The sequence below is a fragment of the Lampetra planeri genome, chromosome 48, assembly GCF_965212315.1.
Source record: "Lampetra planeri chromosome 48, kcLamPlan1.2.h2, whole genome shotgun sequence".
Taxonomy (NCBI): Eukaryota; Metazoa; Chordata; class Hyperoartia; order Petromyzontiformes; family Petromyzontidae; genus Lampetra; species Lampetra planeri.
Window position 1 is genome coordinate 5,040,346 of NC_136154.1, and position 20,564 is coordinate 5,060,909.

The 20,564-nt window shown below is 46.1% G+C and overlaps 1 protein-coding gene across 1 annotated transcript in view; it reads left to right on the plus strand.

Moving 5' to 3' along the window:
• The first annotated feature begins 2,716 nt into the window (after window positions 1–2,716).
• The window catches only part of LOC144733724 (receptor-type tyrosine-protein phosphatase beta-like), a 116,943-nt gene continuing 99,095 nt past the window's right edge, over window positions 2,717–20,564 (plus strand). The window contains exons 1-2 of the mRNA XM_078615748.1: window positions 2,717–2,762; window positions 7,417–7,665. Coding sequence (XP_078471874.1) covers window positions 7,476–7,665 — 190 coding nt within the window. The 5' untranslated portion in view covers window positions 2,717–2,762; window positions 7,417–7,475. The remainder of the gene's footprint in view (window positions 2,763–7,416; window positions 7,666–20,564) is intronic.

The window sequence follows — 20,564 nt, forward strand, 5'->3', positions numbered from 1 at the left end:
GCCAACTCAGATGTTACCACGTCGGCCGACACAATGAGGGGAGGAGACGATAGCTTGGCAACCGGCTTACAGCACTCGGAGCCGGAAAAGCAGGCTCACCTGCCGCTCATTGGTAAGCGCGACAGAGCGTCAGAATTAATGTGACAGGAGCCCATGCGATAGGTGACCTTAAAGGAGTAATCCTGGAAGACCTCAAACCAACTTGAAAGTTGGCCAGATGGCTGGTCAACACGCAACGCGTATTACAGCGCTATGTGGTCCGAGGGCACTTGAAAGTGCCTACCAAACAAATAGGGACGATACTGTAGCACAAAAAACGCAATGGCTAACAGTTCCAGGCACGTTACGCAATACTGTTGTTCAGCCGGAGACAGCAACTTGCTGCCGTATGCGACAACGCTCTCGGCACCATAGACAACTTGGGACAAAACAGCTCCAATTCCGGTGTTATTAGCATCCGTATCAAGGACGAACGGCAAAAAATAATTGGGTAGCGGAGGGGAGGGGCATTCACCAAGCCACCCTGGAGTGCAACAAATGTGGCCTCCTCCTTCTCCTCCCCAGTGGAATGTATGACCCTTAGCTGTCAAGGCTTGGAAAGGCTTAGCGATGGTAGCAAATCCGGGGACAAAACAGCGGTAATAGGACGCGAATCCTATGAAACTGCGTACCTCTCCCACAGATGTGGGGGTCGGCCAAGTTCTAACACACGCGGTTTTGTCCGGGTGAGTTGCAATAACCGATTAGCTCACTATGTCGCCAAGATACCGAACCGATTTTTGGAGGAAGTGACATTTCTGCGGTTTAAATTTCAGGTTGGCAGCACGCATTTTGAGAAAGACAGCGCGTAGCCATTTCAGATATCCGTCAAACGTGCGGATAAAAAATGATGATATCATTGAGGTCTATCAAGAGTCCCACTGGAGACCGGCTAGGACTAGTTCCATTAATCGCTGGAACATGGGCGGCACGGAATGAAGACCCATCGGAAGCCAATTGAATTCAACCAAGTATTGTGGTGTACGAAAGGCTGTCATTGGCTTAGAGGCATCGTCTAGTGGCAACTTCCAGAACCCGGATAGGAGATGAAGAGTGGAAAAGAACTGCGACCCGGCCAGGGCATCCAATGAGTAATCCATTCGAGGTAAAGGGTACGCATCAGCGACAGTGACCTTATACAGGTAGGAACAACAGTTCCACATTGCCCACCAGGAATTATTTGTCTGTCTGTCGTGCATGGCCCCGCCCCACCAGAGCCCTCCCATTGGCTCGGGGGCACCGACCAATGGGAGAGGTAGGCTGGGGTTGGTAGAGGGGGGGGGGGATTAGTGGTGGGGGGGGGGCACCGCCACGACTCGGGCCAATGAGGAGACGGGCGATGTTTCATTCACAAAATGGAACTGGGGGAGGGTGGCTCCATTCAAAAATGGAAGCCTTGAAAAGAAAAAAATATCTTTTTGCCTCGTGTTTCTTTCAACATTCCCAGCCTTCAGGTGATTCAGTTGGGGGTGGGAGGGGTGGGGCTGGGTGGAGAGGGGAGGGTGGGGAGGGGCTGGGTGGGGAGGGTGGGGCTGGGTGGGGAGGGGAGGGTGGGGAGGGGCTGGTTGAGGAGGGTGGGGAGGGGCTGGGTGGGGAGGGTGGGGCTGAGTGGGGCAGCGGGGGGGGGGGGTGCTCCTTTGGCCTTTGTTGTTTCGAGGGAGGAGTTCACATCCCTCCATTACTGCGTTTTTTTTACTAACTAAATCCAGGCAAATGGTATAAAAAAAATAACTATTGTGTTAAAAATTGGCAATATCACTCATTAATATTTTTTTTGGGAAATGACATATATTCAACAGTGATCATAGACTGCGCTACAATATCACACTATCCATGGTAATAATCTTACCCCTCCGAAGACTCTCACCACCTTCAGAACCTCCTTAGCCCTCCTAGAACAAAAGCACACTCACTAAGAAAAAGACATGAAATTAAATGCATTGTAGAATTGGAATAAACCTGGCCTCAAATGTCTGCAACAAGATCCGGAAGGCTAACATTTAAACCATAATAGTCAGCCTTAGATAGGTCCAAACCTGACATTCTACACTACTCCAAACACAAAATGGTGCTCTGTTGTAAGGTAGGTGTGAAATTGCTGCCACCTGCTGTGTAAAAGAGAGATCGCTTGAAGGGGCATCGGAAGTATGTCGGTAGTATCCTCTTCCGTGTGCTACTTTTTGACACTAAGAGTTGCACTGGACTGTGAAGTTCTAATTAGATACTTAGTGTTGTGACATGGCGTCAATGACAAACAATCATAATACATTCGATGGAAAGGACAGCATTGTTCGTAATAAATGGTTTATTTTTGAGTAGATCACGGAATTATGTGTTATTAACCTACCATCACCAGACACAGCCAATTCGTAAAGTTTGTCACGTAAACAAAACGTGCCATTTAGTTACTACTTAAGCACACTGGTGTGTTGAATAGTAAACTCACAACATTACTATTTGAACACGACGTTTTTCCGCAAATTACATCCAGCATCATCGGGCGATTTTGCCAGAATTGTTCTGGTAAACCTTACATAGTGGATGTGTCAGGTGTTGGCTGGTTAACGACAGATTTATGCCTACGCAATCTAACCCCTTTATTATTAATAAGACAGTATTGGTTAGTATATAGCTGATGTTGAAATGGTGCAGGTAAATAAAAACCGTGCGATGTTTTTTGTTGCCCTAGGTCGCAAGAGTTGCAAATGGTTGTCAGATATCAGGTAAGCCCTTCAACCATTGCTCTGTAAAACATAGCCTCATCATTTCCTGTGTTCACGGTCAACAAAAAAAATGTTGGTACAAACGCAAACGCGGAGAAGGAGGATCCTAAAGATAGTGATACAAAGAGAGACACACTCAGACAAGATGTAAGCCAAACAGACAGGACACACGCACAGACAGGATGTGAGCCAAACAGATAGGGCACACAGTGACAAGATGCAAGCAAAAGAGATAGGTCACACATCGAGACAAGATGTGAGCCAAATAGAGAGACTACACACACACAGAGAAGATGCAAGGCAAACAGATAGGACGCACACACGCACACACACGGACAACCAATTAGATGAGCTAAACAGATAGGACACACACAGGGCATGCAGTAGTGTAACCACAAAATAAAAACTTTTATTTTATTTTACCAGATAAGGTCCATTGAGCTATATACTGTAGCTCTTTTTCAGAAGTGTCCTGGATATCGCAAATTAAATCTCAACGATGTAGCTTTTCATCACGTGGATATGTATAGCAGCAACCAAATACTTTTCAACGCATGATGTTGATTCTAAATGTGGAGGGAAAACCCAGAAAGCCCGATTGAAAAATCCACGCTACTATGGGGAGAGAGACAAACAAACTCCAAATATACAGGCGTTAGGGTCGGAATGGACCCACTACCTACTGAATACCAGACACGGTAGTTAACACCTCCTATCGTCAGGGCAGGGGGCGCTTTGGCCCCGATTGTTGACCAACGCTACGAGTTGGGGCCCCTTGACAACCACGATGACATTTGTTTTAAACAACAGTGTAAAATGCGGTTAAAATGTATTTTAATAAAAAAAATCACATAGAACTCCATTACAGGGATATTTATTTAATTAGATACGTGTCAACTGTACTACAATAGGCATTACGGAGATGTAGTGGCACGATTTTACAAAAACGTAGTGCGCCTAGAGGATGGGTACAAACTGAGCAATCGTTGGAAGGACATTATTAACCAGGTAAAGTCTTAACTGACTGTAATGTTTCCATCCACCTGCCTATGTCAGCTGTTATTTCAGCTCTCTGTGTCTCTCGCTCTATGCCTCTCTCTTAGATCTCTCATGCTCACATGTCCATTGCATTGCACTCGCATGCCTTTAGATTGCACTCTCATGCTCACATGTCTTTTGGATTGCATTCATACTCATAGGCCCTTTGGATTACACCCGTTGGGTTGCACTCCCTCGTCCAGGAGGCCGTTCTCCTTCTTTTCTAAAGTTACATACTAATTTCACACATTAACATCATGCTAATCTCTTACATTAACATAGTCACTTCCGTGCCCTCGTCGAGGAGTCCGCCTTCCTTATTTTCTACAGTTACATGCTAATGTATCACATTAACATCACTAGCCCCGGCCACTTCTTTATGACCCTTGGGCTACACCCATTTCAAACCTTCTAAAACAGTGTGCCTCAGCAGCAGACCATGCTTTCTCACCTGATGACGGATGCTTGTGTTGCGCCCGAAATGTCGTGAATTATTTTATGTTATTTTATACCTACGTTACTTTACCGAAAGAACCAAAGAGTACGCCCCTATGATGTTAAATGTTCGAGACCATGAGCTTGATGACGATGTGGTTTGGGCAAATGTAGCCACAATGTATTATAGCCTGGGTGGCATTGTGCAAAGACACAAATCGCAATATTGGGGCCCCACCTGACCCATTGCCACACCCCCACAGCTAATGATGTCACGCTACTACACCACTGATAACACTGTGTAACAATTTTTTTTTGTTCCTGGGTAAGTGTTATTATTATTGCCCACAAACTTTGCTTTTGTGACCAGTACAGTCCTATTTTGAAATGCATCTATTTTCAATGAGAATACAGGCAAATTTGTGTCTTTCAGTTCAAATAAAGCCAGAACAACAACATATTAATCTAAATGTACATGTATTTATACTAAAGTAATACAAAAATGACTACAAAAGATTGAGACACCAAGGCGCACTACCACAGCCGGGACTGGCCACAGCGGACCGAGTTCTCTGTGGGGAGGAACAACGTCAAGTGGGAGCCACTGGTGGACCCCTGGAAGGTGCTGATGCCACCACTGCACATCAAATTGGGCCTTATGAAACAATTTGTCAGAGCTGTAAATAAGGAGTCGGCAGCTTTCAAGTACCTTCAACACTTCTTCCCGAAGCTGTCTGAGGCAAAGGTCAAAGCCGGGGTCATTATCGGACCACAGATAAGAAATATCCTGTAGTGCAATGAATTCCCCAAGAAGCTCACTAGTAAGGAGAAAGTGGATTGGAATAGCTTTGTCGCAGTGTTTCGTGGCTTCCCTGGCAATCAAATGTCAAAAACTATGTGGAGCTGGTTGAGACTCTGGTGAAGGGCTACGGCACAATGGGCTGTAGGATGTCCCTCAAAGTCAATATCCTTGATGCTCATCTTGAAAAATTCAAGGAGAACATGGGAGTGTACTTGGAGGAGCAAGGCGAGTGCTTCCACCAGGATATACTGGACTTTGAACGCCACTACTAAGGACAGTATAACGAACACATAATGGTAGACTACATTTGGGGGCTGATTCGTGAAAGTGATTTACAATATATTCGTAAATCTCGAAAAACTACTCACTTCTAAATCTTTTGTAGTAATTTCTGTATTACTTTAGTATAAATACATATACATTTGTATTCATATGTTGATTCACAAACGCAAAGTTAGTTGGGAATAATAGCTATTTTCTATACTTTTGAGGCATACGCAATTACGAAATAACACTTACTACCCAGGAACAAAAAAATGTTTAAAATAGTATAATGTAGTAACTATGCCACTGATAATGTAGCTGCAACACCACTGATAATGAATCTACTGCGCCGCTGATAATATAGTTACTACATTATTCGAGACGGCGTGAGCGTAATGACGATGTGGTTAGGGCAATAGGAGCCACGATATAGAGCAGCCTCTATGTTCCACCCTGCGAAGAGACAAATCACAATATTGGGGCCCCCACCTGACGCATTTCAGTACCCCTGAGCTAATGATGTAGCTACTATGCCACTGACACAGAGACAAAGAGAGAGGCAAAGGCGATGTTCACATAGTCGCAGAGACAAACATTCCCTATATAGGCTTAACAAACTATTGGGGCAAGTGCTGTTAGGGACTAGCAGAGCCTATTCATACTCTTTGGTTCTTTAGGTAAAGTCACGTAGGTGAAAATAAAATAAAAAATAAAAATGAAAATAACTAAATAAAATCACGACGTTTCAGGTGCAATATAAGCGTCCGTCCTCAGGTGGGGACAATCACAGCGAAAAAACAATTGCTGAAGTATGCCTTAGAGATGGCTGTGACGAGTGATTATATAGCTGGGGGGGGGGGGGAGGAGCCAGGGTGAGTGTGGGGGCGGGGCGTGGGTTGGGGGAGAGCGGCAAGGATGGTCCTAGAGTTCAAACTAAAGCTGTGAATCGTTGGGGGGGAGGAGCCAGGGTGAGTGTAGGGGCGGGGCGTGGGCTGGAGGAGAGCGGCAAGGATGGTCCTAGAGTTCAAACTAAAGCTGTGAACCGTTGGGGGGGGGGGATGTTTTCCAAAATGTTTGCGGTTTAATGTGATAATTAATTAACTTGACTATCAATTGTGTAACTGACAGCATCTGCGTCATCGATTGTAAAGATCAAAGGTTATACTCCTCATGGATAACGTCGAACCGCAGTTGAACTTTAAATGGTATCACAAAAATTATGCACATTTAATTAAATATATGTGGGCAACAAAAAAATAATATTAAACTAGCATGTAGGTTTTCGCAGTTATTACGATTGATAATATATTTTAAGGGTAGGCCACGCAATAATCTAACAAAATCTATGGGGTAAAAGCCATCCAACACCCAACACGGCCCAATAAAAATGTATTGTCGCGTGTTCTACAGGCATTAAACGATTGAATACTTCGCTGGTTATCTGATGTAACCAGCATAATCTGCTGGTTGTAACTGGCGAACTATGTTCAAAAGTTTAATATTGCGACATTGCTCTCCAGCGCACCGGTGGTGCTGCAGAAGCCAAGTGATAAATTGGCCACATTTGATCATCACGTGACAACTTTATTAATTGGCCGTGTTGGGTGGAGGAGGTTTTACGGACGCAACATTTTACTCATGCGGCGATATGTCAATTACGAACCCTGATATCCACCGCTGGCTGAGGACACAGCAGTGGAGGCAAAGCTGGCCAGAACTTGTGAGAAAATTGGTTATATTGAGTTTGTTTTCCTACATCTCCTTGACATGAAGGAGGGTAGAGATGGCATAGTGGTTAGTGCACTGGGCTATGAACCGGGCGATCCGAATTACAATTTTGACCATGGATAGCATCCGTTTGACAGTGATATCTGAACTGTTTCTGTCGAAGCTTCCCCTTCCGAGCTCTCTCTCCTACCCCATTCACCAATCCAGAATCATAATAATATTTATTTATACTGGTGGAATCCGATGACCTATGGAGCTCTTTTGCAGAAGCCTATGATCGACATCGCATGGGTGGTCTTTGAGCAGCGGAGAACTGACGAAAGATTGTTATTTAATCGTGTTATTACTGTGTTTATTAATATACGTGTGGATTAATTATAACTGAAGGAGTGCAGGTGAGTGCCAGGAGTGATACAACGATCACAGTAACGTGGACTGAGGTCAGCATGGACGCCACCAGCTACGTCTTAGAATTGAGCGACTGGGTCACATTCTCAATTTCGTCCTTCACCGTCTATGGGAGTGCCTCCAACTTCACATTCACGGGGCTGGTGCCGGGCAGATACTACAGCATCAGCGTAACTGTCAACTGCACTGGCGGAAGCTACGTCTCTGACACCGTGTACGACAGCACATGTGAGTGACCTGCTGTGAGATGGAAACACAATGGAGTATTTTTTTTATTACAATTTGTTTTTTAAAAGTTTTGCTCTGGCTGACTTCCTGCCTGGCTGGTTTGTCTGGCAGGTTTGGGGGGATATATAAATGGTGACGTACCAAGGACGTGCTGGTTGCTATTTATATGAAAAAAATATTACCATAAATGGCATTTAGTAATCGAGTGGCCCTTTGAAGTGTGGGGCCCGACGTCCACCCACCGCCCTCGTTAGGCAGGTGAGGCACGACGTCCGCCCATTCTGCTCTCTCCTCCACTGCGTCGGTCGGCTCCTGCCGGGCCCCCACCGACCGAGTAATCGGGGCCCCCACGCTAGCACCCTTTCTGAGGGACATAGCTGTACTGCTGGCTCACTGCCGCACGGAGTTAACCCACACACCGGCACACATCACAGACACCACGCCTATGCTCTATACTAATCACAGACACCACGCCTATGCTGTGCCAACTTTTATTGTCGGCACAATCCCCGCACTGCCCGGAGGGAATATTCTGTGAGCAGAGCTTTGTGACGTCATATTTGAGGGGGGTCTGACATTTTGTGACGCCGTGTGACGAAGGGGGGGGGGGGGGGGCTTCAAAAATCGTCCAAAATCGCGTGACGTCATTTATGGACGGCACCTTATCCCTTGTGGCCAATCGTGCGCCTACCTGTGATTATCGCTCGTTTTTCTTCCCTTACATGGAACACTATGATAGTTACTTCTGCAACCCATTGTCTATTCATCTGTACTCATTAATTTCTGACTCATCCTGGTTAATCTGGAAGGACGTTCGGTTGGTGAAAGCACACCCTGCTAGTGTATATTCGGTCTGGGGCCGGGGGAGGTCGTGGTGCTGCGATCCCCTGACCTCTGGTCTGCTCTCCTCACTTAATATTCCAGCCCCGCCACTCCCAATGTCGTGCATGACTCATTGCGGCTGGCCCAGTGACCCTTGTTTTGCGCCCATACAATTGAATGCCAACTCAGGGGCAACACAATGTGACCTGCACTGCAAGGGTCTGCCAATCTCCTGGCACCGGGAAACCGTGGGACTTTCCTCTCAGGGATCCTTCGAATTAAAACCCGTTGTGCCAGGCAATCCCCTCGCCAGGACACGACGTGTGTGCGCTGCGTGTGTGTGTGTGCTCAGTGTGGGGGCCAGGGGGGACTGGCGGGGCTTGCAGAGTTGCTCCGCGGCCGTAGCACCACAGAAGTCCTCCAATTTCGATGTAAAGCTTTCGTGACTGCAGGGATTCATCTTCTTGGTTCTTTCGGTAAAGTCACGTAGAAGGGAAGTAATAAAATAATAAAAATAAAACATAATAAAACAATTCTCACGACGTTTCGGCCACAACGCAAGCAGCCGTCCTCAGGCGAAGAATGAGACATTATCAAGCTAGGAGCTTATATAGGTGTAGCGAGGAGGAGCGCCTTAACAAAAGAATGTGCATATGAAGAGGAATTTAGCATACCAATGGGCAATGCGTAGGAGGTAGCAATCATTGGAAGGACGTAATAAACCATTTCGATACACATTAGGGTGAGTTGAATAATACATAGTGGTTTACAGCAATACAGTATATAATTTAATGTTGGGTTTATCTATGGCAGTATATAGTACTGTATATGCTAAGAGAATAAAGTTTAGATGGAAGTATATTATATACTTCTTACGACGTAGAATTGTAATTTATTATTTGTTGTTAGTAACTCAGCTTATTGTAGAGTATAGTAAGTATCAGTTTATATTTTAGTTTTTTATGTAGTTTTTTACTTTGGTTTTCTACATGGTTGTTTGGTAAATGCAGCTACATATCATTAACATTCCTTTCCTTTATTAACGCTGTTCCTTGCGCCCCCCCGTGGTGCTGTTGATCCTGCATAATGCATGGGCATAATGGGACTTTGAAACCCCTCCGCCCACCTCCTACGCATTGCCCATTGGTATGCTAAATTCCTCTTCATATGCACATTCTTTTGTTAAGGCGCTCCTCCTCGCTACACCTATATAAGCTCCTAGCTTGATAATGTCTCATTCTTCGCCTGAGGACGGCTGCTTGCGTTGTGGCCGAAACGTCGTGATAATTGTTTTATTATGTTTTATTTTTATTATTTTATTACTTCCCTTCTACGTGACTTTACCGAAAGAACCAAGAAGATGAGTCCTCCAATTGTCATCGAGTGACACCACCAGGCAGATGAAAGTGGGAAGCGGCGGTATCGAGGGCTGTGGGTTCCATGCAGTGAGGCATGTAGGTCGAGACTACGGGATGCCGCTTAATTCATCACCAAAGAAAAAGATGCCCTCATATAACCTGAACAGACTGTTGGGGAGAGTGCTGTTAGTGAGTAGTAGCACAAATGAAGGCCAGCATGACACACGAGGGCGTGAGTGCCTGCAATTGTATGCACTTTTAAATAATCTAGGTTGAAAACTAATTTGTTTAGAACTTATTTTAGTGTTTAGTTTGTTCTCCTTCCTCTGCACTTCTCACTCTGTTGCCCGAGACCTCGACATCGGAGCTGTCATCCCAGCGGCCTCGCTGGATCCTTGGGACCACCCTGATATTCACCAACCCCCCCACCCCCCATATCACTGCCTCTCTTACCCCACGCATCAGGGGAATGGAAGGGGGTTTAAATTTATCGTATGGGATTGTAACCTCATCAGTCAGCTCGGTCATTTTGATTAATTTGCATTGCCGCCCATGCCCCCCCACCCTCTCCCCACCCCGCTGCCCCCCACAGCTCCCTTCCCCCACCCTGCCTTGTAGATGGCTCCTTTGCTTAGAGGGATCTTACCTTGCTGAAAATTTACAACCCCACCCCGGTAAACTCTAGGACCATCTCCTCATTAGCAGCACTGTTAGAGTAGAGAGAGCATGAGATAATTGTGGGAGGGGACTGGAATATCACACTTTGCCCAGCTCTAGACAGGTCTATCTTCCCCAAGAGGAATGGCATAGCATTATCATGACTGGTTACCAGGGAAATAATTGATATCTACCACCTCCTTGAACCCTAACGGACCCTTAATCCCTGAAAAGGGAGTATACTAATGTATCTCGGGCCCACAGGACCATGTCTAGAATCAATCAATTCTTAATCTCCAAGACCCTTCTCCCTTCAGTCTCAAATGCAAGGATACTTGACCAACAGCTGTTTGACCATTACACTGTTCTTACGCAGTTTATTCTGGACACCACTGAAGAATGCCATAGTATATGGTCCAAGGACACCATATCCATAAAAAAATAATTCGAGATCATGCCCCTCTACTTCCCCCCTGGTGGTCTGGGATGCCTTTAAAGCTTTAAAGCTATTCTCAGGGGCATTTTACTCTCAGAAGGGCCGTGGAGGAGGAAATAAAGGGCCAGAACCATCATAGAGCTGGATAAGAAACTGAGAAACATCGCCTATTCAAGACAACCCAATCTCATGCATTCCAAGGGGAGGACAATAGACTTAGGTTGGAACTAAACAAGTTGTTTAATGAACAAACCACCCTCCTCTTTATGAGGGCCAATATTCCGTTTCACGACCCCTCTCCCTCCACGACCAAGCTCTTAGCCCGGCTGGTCAAGTGGAAGCAAACTCGTTACCACATTGCTGGGATCAAGGATGCCAATGGGCACCTCAAAACGAAGGAAATGGAGGTTAATGAGAAGTTCTGCAGCTTCTACATGGATATGTACCAGTCGGACCTTCCATCGAGCCCCTACATAGATAAATTCCTACTTGATACTCTGCAACCCCATATCCTGGAGGCCCTGGCTTTCTTTCTCGCAGGGAAGGCACCAGGCCCCGACGGCTTCCCATTGGAGTTCTACAGAAGCCTGGGCCCCCCGATCCTAACACACCTCCTTAACATTTTAAACGAGTCTGTTAGACAAGGGCAAATCCTGAAATCCATGGAAGAGGCGATAGTGATTGTCATATATATGCCAGGATCCCCCCATAGATAGATCAAGAGCTACAAGCCCATCTCTTATTTGGATGCAGACTATAAGCTGTATGCTGAAACCCGGGGACGGCGCCTTAAGAAAGTCCTTCCGGAGGTCATTGGCTCTGCCCAGACGAGATTTGTCAAAGGCAGGGATTCCTCAGGCAACATCCAAACCTTGGTCAACTAGGTTGATATTCCCTCCAGGTCAAGCACAAAAGCATACCCCATTTACTAGATGGGGAGAAGGCTGTCGATTGGGTTAAGTGGGGTTTTATTTTTTGCACCATAGAGGCTAGCCTTCCCCCTCCGGTTCATTGAAAGGTGCAGACTCCTTCATGCTCATCCGACTGTGACAGTTACTACAAATGGGTTTGTCTCAAAGAGGTTCCTCCTCGCTAGAGGCACGAGCCAGGGATGCCCCCTATCCTCCCTCCTCTTTGCAATTGCAATTGAGCCTCTGGCAGCCAGGAGATATTAGGTATATGCTACTGGCAAGTCGAAAATAAAGTAAATTTTTACGCGGATGATGTTGTGCTTACGATAACAAAATTGGACACCTCAATACCTGCCCTCCTGAAGCTTACTGCGGAGTACGGTGCAGTCTCAGGCTATGAACTCAATATCACAAAGTCATAAATAATGGCTTTGTCATTTATTTCGGGAACACCTCCGCTGAACGTCTCCCCCTTCAGGTGGTGCCCCCCCCCCCCCCCCAAATCAAGTACCTCGGGGTTAATATCAAGTCCAACCTAGTGGACCTCTTCAAACAGAACCTCCCCTTCCTTCTTCTGGAGATTGAGGTCTCCTGCCGTTTGGGACAACATCACTTTACCAGTTGGGTCCACTTGGTCAAAATAATGACCATTCCAAAGGCCCCTACCATCTCAGGATGATCCCTACAAAGATACCTCAGAAATTCCTAAGTAAGCTCTCCATCCTCGTATCCTCCTTTATCGGGGGCCACAATGTGTCCAGGGCCGACAAGCATACCTTAACTCAGGGTAAGAAATGCGGTGGGCTGGTGCTACCTGATTTTGTTATGTACTACTTATTGGGAGGCCTCCTTACGGTCAAGCATTGGCTCAACAAGAACAGACAGGGCTCTGTCTTCCCCTGGAGCATTGAGGGAATAGTCTACTCGCACCCTAGCGATAAGACCTCGGATTTTAAACCACTATCCTCAGTTAACACAACCCTCTAAATCCTGAGAAATAGACTGATCCCTATCACATTTGGCCTCCAGCGACTCTCTTATGTGGGATAATCCATCCATCAGAATTGCGGATGAGTTGGTCAGCTGGTCGGCTTAGAAAAGAGCGGGAATCAGGAGGGTGGGTGATCTATTTCTTACTTAGCAGTGGCGGACAATCTCCAAAACATTAAAAAGCTATACGACATCCCTAATTCTAGATTTGAAGCTTTCATGACTGCAAGGGATCATCTTCTTAGGTTTTTTCGGTAAAGTCACGTAGAAAGTAAAATAAAATAAAAAAAATAAAAATAAAAATCACGACGTTTCGGAGGCAACACAAGTCTCCGTCATCAGGTGGGACCGTCACAGCCAGATTAGCTGTATCAAGTGAGGCAATGATTCAAGATGTAATCCCTTAAAAGCGAGTTGAGGGGGGAGGGAGAGGGAGGGGGGAGCTCATCAGACTATGGTAGCCAATGAAAGGAACGTATCGGGAGGGAGGGGGGGGGCGAGGCCAAAAGGGTGGGCGATGGACGTGGAAGCGCTTGTGCGCAAGCGGCCAATTACTGCACACGCCAACACAATGGAGCGATTGTGCGCAAGCGGCCAGCCACTGCACCCGCCAACACAATGGGCAGAGAGGAGGAGGGGAGGTCTAATACACATGATAGACAAAAGAACGAAAATGATGATGGGTACAAACTTAGGGGGAGCTCATCAGACTATGGTAGCCAATGAATGGAACGTATAGGGAGGGAGGGAGGGGCGGGGGGGGGCGAGGCCAAAAGGGTGGGCGGCGGACGTGGAAGCGCTTGTGCGCAAGCGGCCAATTACTGCACACGCCAACACAATGGAGAGAGAGGGGGAGGGGGGGTCTGATACACATGATAGACAAAAGAACGAAAATGCCCATGTTTATACCAATGCTGGCTGAACAATGAAGAGAGTACTGTTAAAATAACTGGGGATGTTAACACTCGGTAAAGTACAGTAAAAAATAGTGCCTGTCAGATAAGATGGTCCAAAAAATTTGTGATTAAGTCTTTTTTGCGTGGTTGATAACATCTTTCCAATGATTACTAAGTTTGTACCCATCATCACGGTTGAAATTATGTCTGTGTTTGTATATTTGTATGGCTTCGTGTACAAACCTTTGATGGTAGCCGGGAGGTTTGCAGAGAACCTTGGTCTCGGAAAAGACAATTTCATGAGAGCCCACCGAGTTGTAGCAATGATCGGCCACGGCAGAAGAATCAGTTCTGCCGTGTTTCAGATCTGACTTGTGCTCGCGGACACGATCAGAAACATGACGTTTCGTTTCTCCAATGTAGCAATCACCACAAATGCAACTCAATTTGTAGACTCCAGGATACTGTAAGTCAGGAACGACATCCTTCACAGATGGAATCAGATCACGGATTTTATGCACTGTACTGAATCGGACTTGGATCTTATGTTTGTTTAGAATTTTGGAGATCTTTTTGGTCACGCCAGCTATGTATGGTAACGTGATGGTTTTGGTCGGAGTTTCATGTGGCTGTTTCTGTGTGGTGGGAAAGACAGCTTGGCGGATAGTACGGTCAGAGTATCCGTTCATCCTGAGGGCCCGATGTACATGTCTTAATTCACCGGTCAGGTGGTGTTTGTCAGAAATGCCATGTGCTCTGTGGTATAGCGTTTTGATGAGAGAGTTCTTTTGAGATGGGTGGTGGTGGGAATCCGGTTTCAAGTAGGAGTCTGTGTGGGTGGCTTTTCTGTAGACAGAATGTCCCAAGGAACCGTCAGGACTCCTCTCAAACAGAATATCCAAGAATGGTAGTTTACCGTCTTTCTCCACTTCCATGGTGAATCTGATGGATGGGTGTCTAGAATTGATGTGGTCCAAGAAGTGGTTCAATGCTGGGAGGCCATGTGGCCAGATGACGAAAGTGTCATCCACATATCTCTTCCACAGGGAAGGACGCAGGGTGGATGTCTGGATGGCGTCTGATTCAAACTTTTCCATGAATATGTTGGCTATAACTGGTGACAAAGGGGAGCCCATAGGGGTACCCTCATTCTGTTTGTAGAAGGTGCCATTCCAGGTAAAATAGGTGTTGGTGAGGCAATGCCTAACCAGCGCAGGTGCATCATAATTCAATCCATGTTGGACTAAGTCCTCAATTATTGTTAGGGTGTCCGGTACTGGGACTTTGGTAAACAAAGATACTACATCAAAGCTGACGAGGATGTCATCAGGAGATAGTACCATGTCCTTAACCATAGAGACTAATTGGGTTGAGTTGAGTACTGCTGAAGAGGTCTTGCCTGTGAAAGGGAGCAGAGTATCTGATAGAAAACGGGCTAGTTTGTACGTAGGAGAGTTTATCGTCGACACAATGGGTCGTAGCGGGGTGCCTTCCTTATGGATTTTGGGAAGACCATAGAGTCTGGGAGGTCTTGCCGCCGATGGTTTAAGAGAGGGACGTTTGCTTGGTTCGATTAGGGAAGTCGAACTCGTGATGATACTGTTGGTTTTCGTCGTTAGGCTTTTAGTGGGATCGTTTTTAATTTGGGAGTAACTCGCGGACCTAAAAAAGAGAGATGATATAGTCATCCTCTCGGCAGACAAGGGCAATGCCACGGTCATCATGGATAAAGATTCATACAACAACAAAATCCTGGACCTTCTTAATGATGGGAGTTACTCCAAAATTAAAAACGATCCCACTAAAAGCCTAACGACGAAAACCAACAGTATCATCACGAGTTCGACTTCCTTAATCGAACCAAGCAAACGTCCCTCTCTTAAACCATCGGCGGCAAGACCTCCCAGACTCTATGGTCTTCCCAAAATCCATAAGGAAGGCACCCCGCTACGACCCATTGTGTCGACAATAAACTCTCCTACGTACAAACTAGCCCGTTTTCTATCAGATACTCTGCTCCCTTTCACAGGCAAGAACTCTTCAGCAGTACTCAACTCAACCCAATTAGTCTCTATGGTTAAGGACATGGTACTATCTCCTGATGACATCCTCGTCAGCTTTGATGTAGTATCTTTGTTTACCAAAGTCCCAGTACCGGACACCCTAACAAAAATTGAGGACTTAGTCCAACATGGATTGAATTCTGATGCACCTGCGCTGGTTAGGCATTGCCTCACCAACACCTATTTTACCTGGAATGGCACCTTCTACAAACAGAATGAGGGTACCCCTATGGGCTCCCCTTTGTCACCAGTTATAGCCAACATATTCATGGAAAAGTTTGAATCAGACGCCATCCAGACATCCACCCTGCCTCCTTCCCTGTGGAAGAGATATGTGGATGACACTTTCGTCATCTGGCCACATGGCCTCCCAGCATTGAACCACTTCTTGGACCACATCAATTCTAGACACCCATCCATCAGATTCACCATGGAAGTGGTGAAAGACGGTAAACTACCATTCTTGGATATTCTGTTTGAGAGGAGTCCTGACGGTTCCTTGGGACATTCTGTCTACAGAAAAGCCACCCACACAGACTCCTACTTGAAACCGGATTCCCACCACCACCCATCTCAAAAGAACTCTCTCATCAAAACGCTATACCACAGAGCACATGGCATTTCTGACAAACACCACCTGACCGGTGAATTAAGACATGTACATCGGGCCCTCAGGATGAACGGATACTCTGACCGTACTATCCGCCAAGCTGTCTCTCCCACCACACAGAAACAGCCACATGAAACTCCGACCAAAACCATCACGTTACCATACATAGCTGGCGTGACCAAAAAGATCTCCAAAATTCTAAACAAACATAAGATCCAAGTCCGATTCAGTACAGTGCATAAAATCCGTGATCTGATTCCATCTGTGAAGGATGTCGTTCCTGACTTACAGTATCCTGGAGTCTACAAATTGAGTTGCATTTGTGGTGATTACTACATTGGAGAAACGAAACGTCATGTTTCTGATCGTGTCCGCGAGCACAAGTCAGATCTGAAACACGGCAGAACTGATTCTTCTGCCGTGGCCGATCATTGCTACAACTCGGTGGGCTCTCATGAAATTGTCTTTTCCGAGACCAAGGTTCTCTGCAAACCTCCCGGCTACCATCAAAGGTTTGTACACGAAGCCATACAAATATACAAACACAGACATAATTTCAACCGTGATGATGGGTACAAACTTAGTAATCATTGGAAAGATGTTATCAACCACGCAAAAAAGACTTAATCACAAATTTTTTGGACCATCTTATCTGACAGGCACTATTTACTGTACTTTACCGAGTGTTAACATCCCCAGTTATTTTAACAGTACTCTCTTCATTGTTCAGCCAGCATTGGTATAAACATGGGCATTTTCGTTCTTTTGTCTATCATGTGTATCAGACCCCCCCTCCCCCTCTCTCTCCATTGTGTTGGCGTGTGCAGTAATTGGCCGCTTGCGCACAAGCGCTTCCACGTCCGCCGCCCACCCTTTTGGCCTCGCCCCCCCCCCGCCCCCCCCTCCCTCCCTATACGTTCCATTCATTGGCTACCATAGTCTGATGAGCTCCCCCTAAGTTTGTACCCATCATCATTTTCGTTCTTTTGTCTATCATGTGTATTAGACCTCCCCTCCTCCTCTCTGCCCATTGTGTTGGCGGGTGCAGTGGCTGGCCGCTTGCGCACAATCGCTCCATTGTGTTGGCGTGTGCAGTAATTGGCCGCTTGCGCACAAGCGCTTCCACGTCCATCGCCCACCCTTTTGGCCTCGCCCCCCCCTCCCTCCCGATACGTTCCTTTCATTGGCTACCATAGTCTGATGAGCTCCCCCCTCCCTCTCCCTCCCCCCTCAACTCGCTTTTAAGGGATTACATCTTGAATCATTGCCTCACTTGATACAGCTAATCTGGCTGTGACGGTCCCACCTGATGACGGAGACTTGTGTTGCCTCCGAAACGTCGTGATTTTTGTTTTTATTTTATTTTACTTTCTACGTGACTTTACCGAAAAAAACCTAAGAAGATGACATCCCTAATAGTGTTTTTTTCCAATTTATCAGATGAGGGACTATTAACAAGCAAGGGAAGTTGACTTTAAAAAAATCCCTTCCCCGATATAGGTATGGCTGACAGAGGAGAGAGCCCACTATAAAATATCTGAGGCATACCAACTTCTACTCCCGGAACCTACCGGGGGAGACCAAAGACCGGGGCGCTGCTTTGGGAAGGGGTGCTTGGTCCACCCAATCCCATAGGACTCTTAGAAACTAATTTGTCACAACCCCCAGCCAGGTCTACCTCTCAGAACTATTCAATTTAAGTTCCTTCATGGCACATCTCACTAACCAACGGAGGGATACATTCTCCCAGACCATATCCACAGACTACCCTAGGTGCCCCCTGAACAGCATCCAAATGTACATCCACACCTTCTGGGACTTTCCCACGATCAGGATATTTTATGATAAAATAGCCGATCTGTACAAAGTTATGTCTGGCACCAAGATACTAGCTAGCATCGAATCCTCCCTCCTGGGCCTTTAACCCCAAGGTATCACCAGGCACCAACACATCCTTCTCCAACAATGTAAAATTTCGGTTAGAAAGACTATCCTGAGCTCCTGGAATAATCATGGGGCCCCCTCATTCACCCTCTAGCATAACTCTCTATTCACCCTAGCAGCTTTAGAACACCCGCGTCTGAAACTGAATAGGGAAGTGGAGTTCACCCAGATCTGGGGCACCATCGTGAATGGCACTCCAGAGACCCTGAGTTTACTTGATTGGACTTGAAATAAGACTGACTCCACCTCCCCCTCTGTCCCCATTCCTTCCCCTAAGAAACTAGATCTGACGCACATACCACATAAAGCTACGTCATACCCGTCTGCCTTTGTTGTCTGCCCAAGCCGTCTATCCTCCAATGCACCACTCACCTGTCACAGAAGTTGTACAACCCCCCAAGTGGTAAGATCAGTAGAAATCATTTACAAAAAAAATCGATACAGGAAGGTGAACTGTCACATTATGTCAGTGATTTGTTGCCGCATCTCGCCTCCATGGCATCCACGGTGGTGAGATGTTAATTATCTTGTCTGGTATATGGGAGGTCGTAGGTTCGATCCCGACCCTGACACCTATTTGGAGTTTGCATATTCACCCCACGGTTGCTTGGATTTTTCTCCAGGTCCTCCGGTTTTCCCCTCCACATTTAGAAACATGCATGCAGAGTATTTGGCTGCTACAAATTTCCACGCGATAAGCCGCTTTGTTGAAATGTGTTTATAGGTCGCTTCTTAAAAAGCTATATTACTCAGTGGGCCTTACCTGGTAAGATAAAATAAAAAATAAATAGGGTAAGGTTGGGCAGGACCCGTAACTGAACATCTAAACATTACCCCCATATTACGATCTGTTTGTAGGTTGAACTTCTTTCACTCAGTATGTAGCCGACCATTTAATCAGGTGTGGGAGAAGGACAACACACGAAATGAAATCCAGTATTTATAAATTTACATGTTATAACCAGATGTTTAAACTTTAGTAAGGCAGTACTGCAATGGTTTGACCACTGTGGTATGAACCCAGTGATGAGAGTAATTCCAGCCATGGCCAACGTCAATGCCAAACCTAGGCACACATCACTTGCTCAAACTGACTGTGGTGGTGAAGTTTGGTCGAGCAACCCCCATGAGCAATAAGGCATGAGGAGGCTTTCATCTACTGGTGAATTTGCAGGGCTGTAAATGATTACTCACCAGCAGCTATAGTCAGTCTGCCCAAGTCAGCTAATCTTCTTATATATAAAAGTTAAAGTACTTTAATTAACAAATTTGTGCCATTTCTATTATTAATTATTTACTTATTGCGCGCCGTCGACCGTTCCAAGTGACGCCAATTGCGTGGGGGGGGGGGGGGCGGACCCTACCAAGTACTGCACGTTCGCTCCAGCTCACGGGGACATTTTCTTTCACGCGTTTAACATGGAAGAACTATATACATCACGCCGCCGATTTCTCTTCACAGTGTGATGTCCCCCCCCCCACCACCCCAATGCATGCAGTTACTGCTATAAAGTTCTTAGATATTAACTTAATATTATTAAAGCTTACATAGTATTATTCTGCCTCGGGCGAGGGGATGGTGGGGGGGGGTAGCGGCCCAGCCAGCAGCCTGGCAATGTCTCACCTCCTCCAGGCTTGCCAATCTAGGCGAGGCCGCGGGCTCTGCACGGGACAAGGCGTCACCACGCCAATGTAAAGTACAATTTTATTGCATCTTTCGCTAAAAACTGAGGTTTATTGTTTACTATTATTAAACAAATAAGTTTACAAATATTACAATGATAATATTTGTGTGCACATAACAATTATGCTTCGTTTACTATTATGAAACTAATAAGTTGCCTAATATTACAATTATAATGTTCGTGCGCAGAAACTACATGTGTGTCCCTAAAGTCGATGTCTGTGAGTCCATATGTGTTTGCGTGCGTGTAAGTCGATGGCTTTCTACGTGTGTGGGTCCATGTCTGTGTGTAAGTCCATGTGTGTGTCTGTCTTTTTCAAACGGACAATGCCCCATGTGTGTGTGTACGTACAAGTGTGTGTGTGTCAGTCCATTTGTGTGCGTATCAGTCGCTGTGTGTGTGTTAGTCCACATGTGTATGTAAGTCCATACATGTGTGTGTGCCACTCGATGTGTGTGTGTAAGTGTGAGTCTACGTGCCTCTTAATCCATGTGTATCTAAAGTACATGTCTGTGTGTCACAGTCCA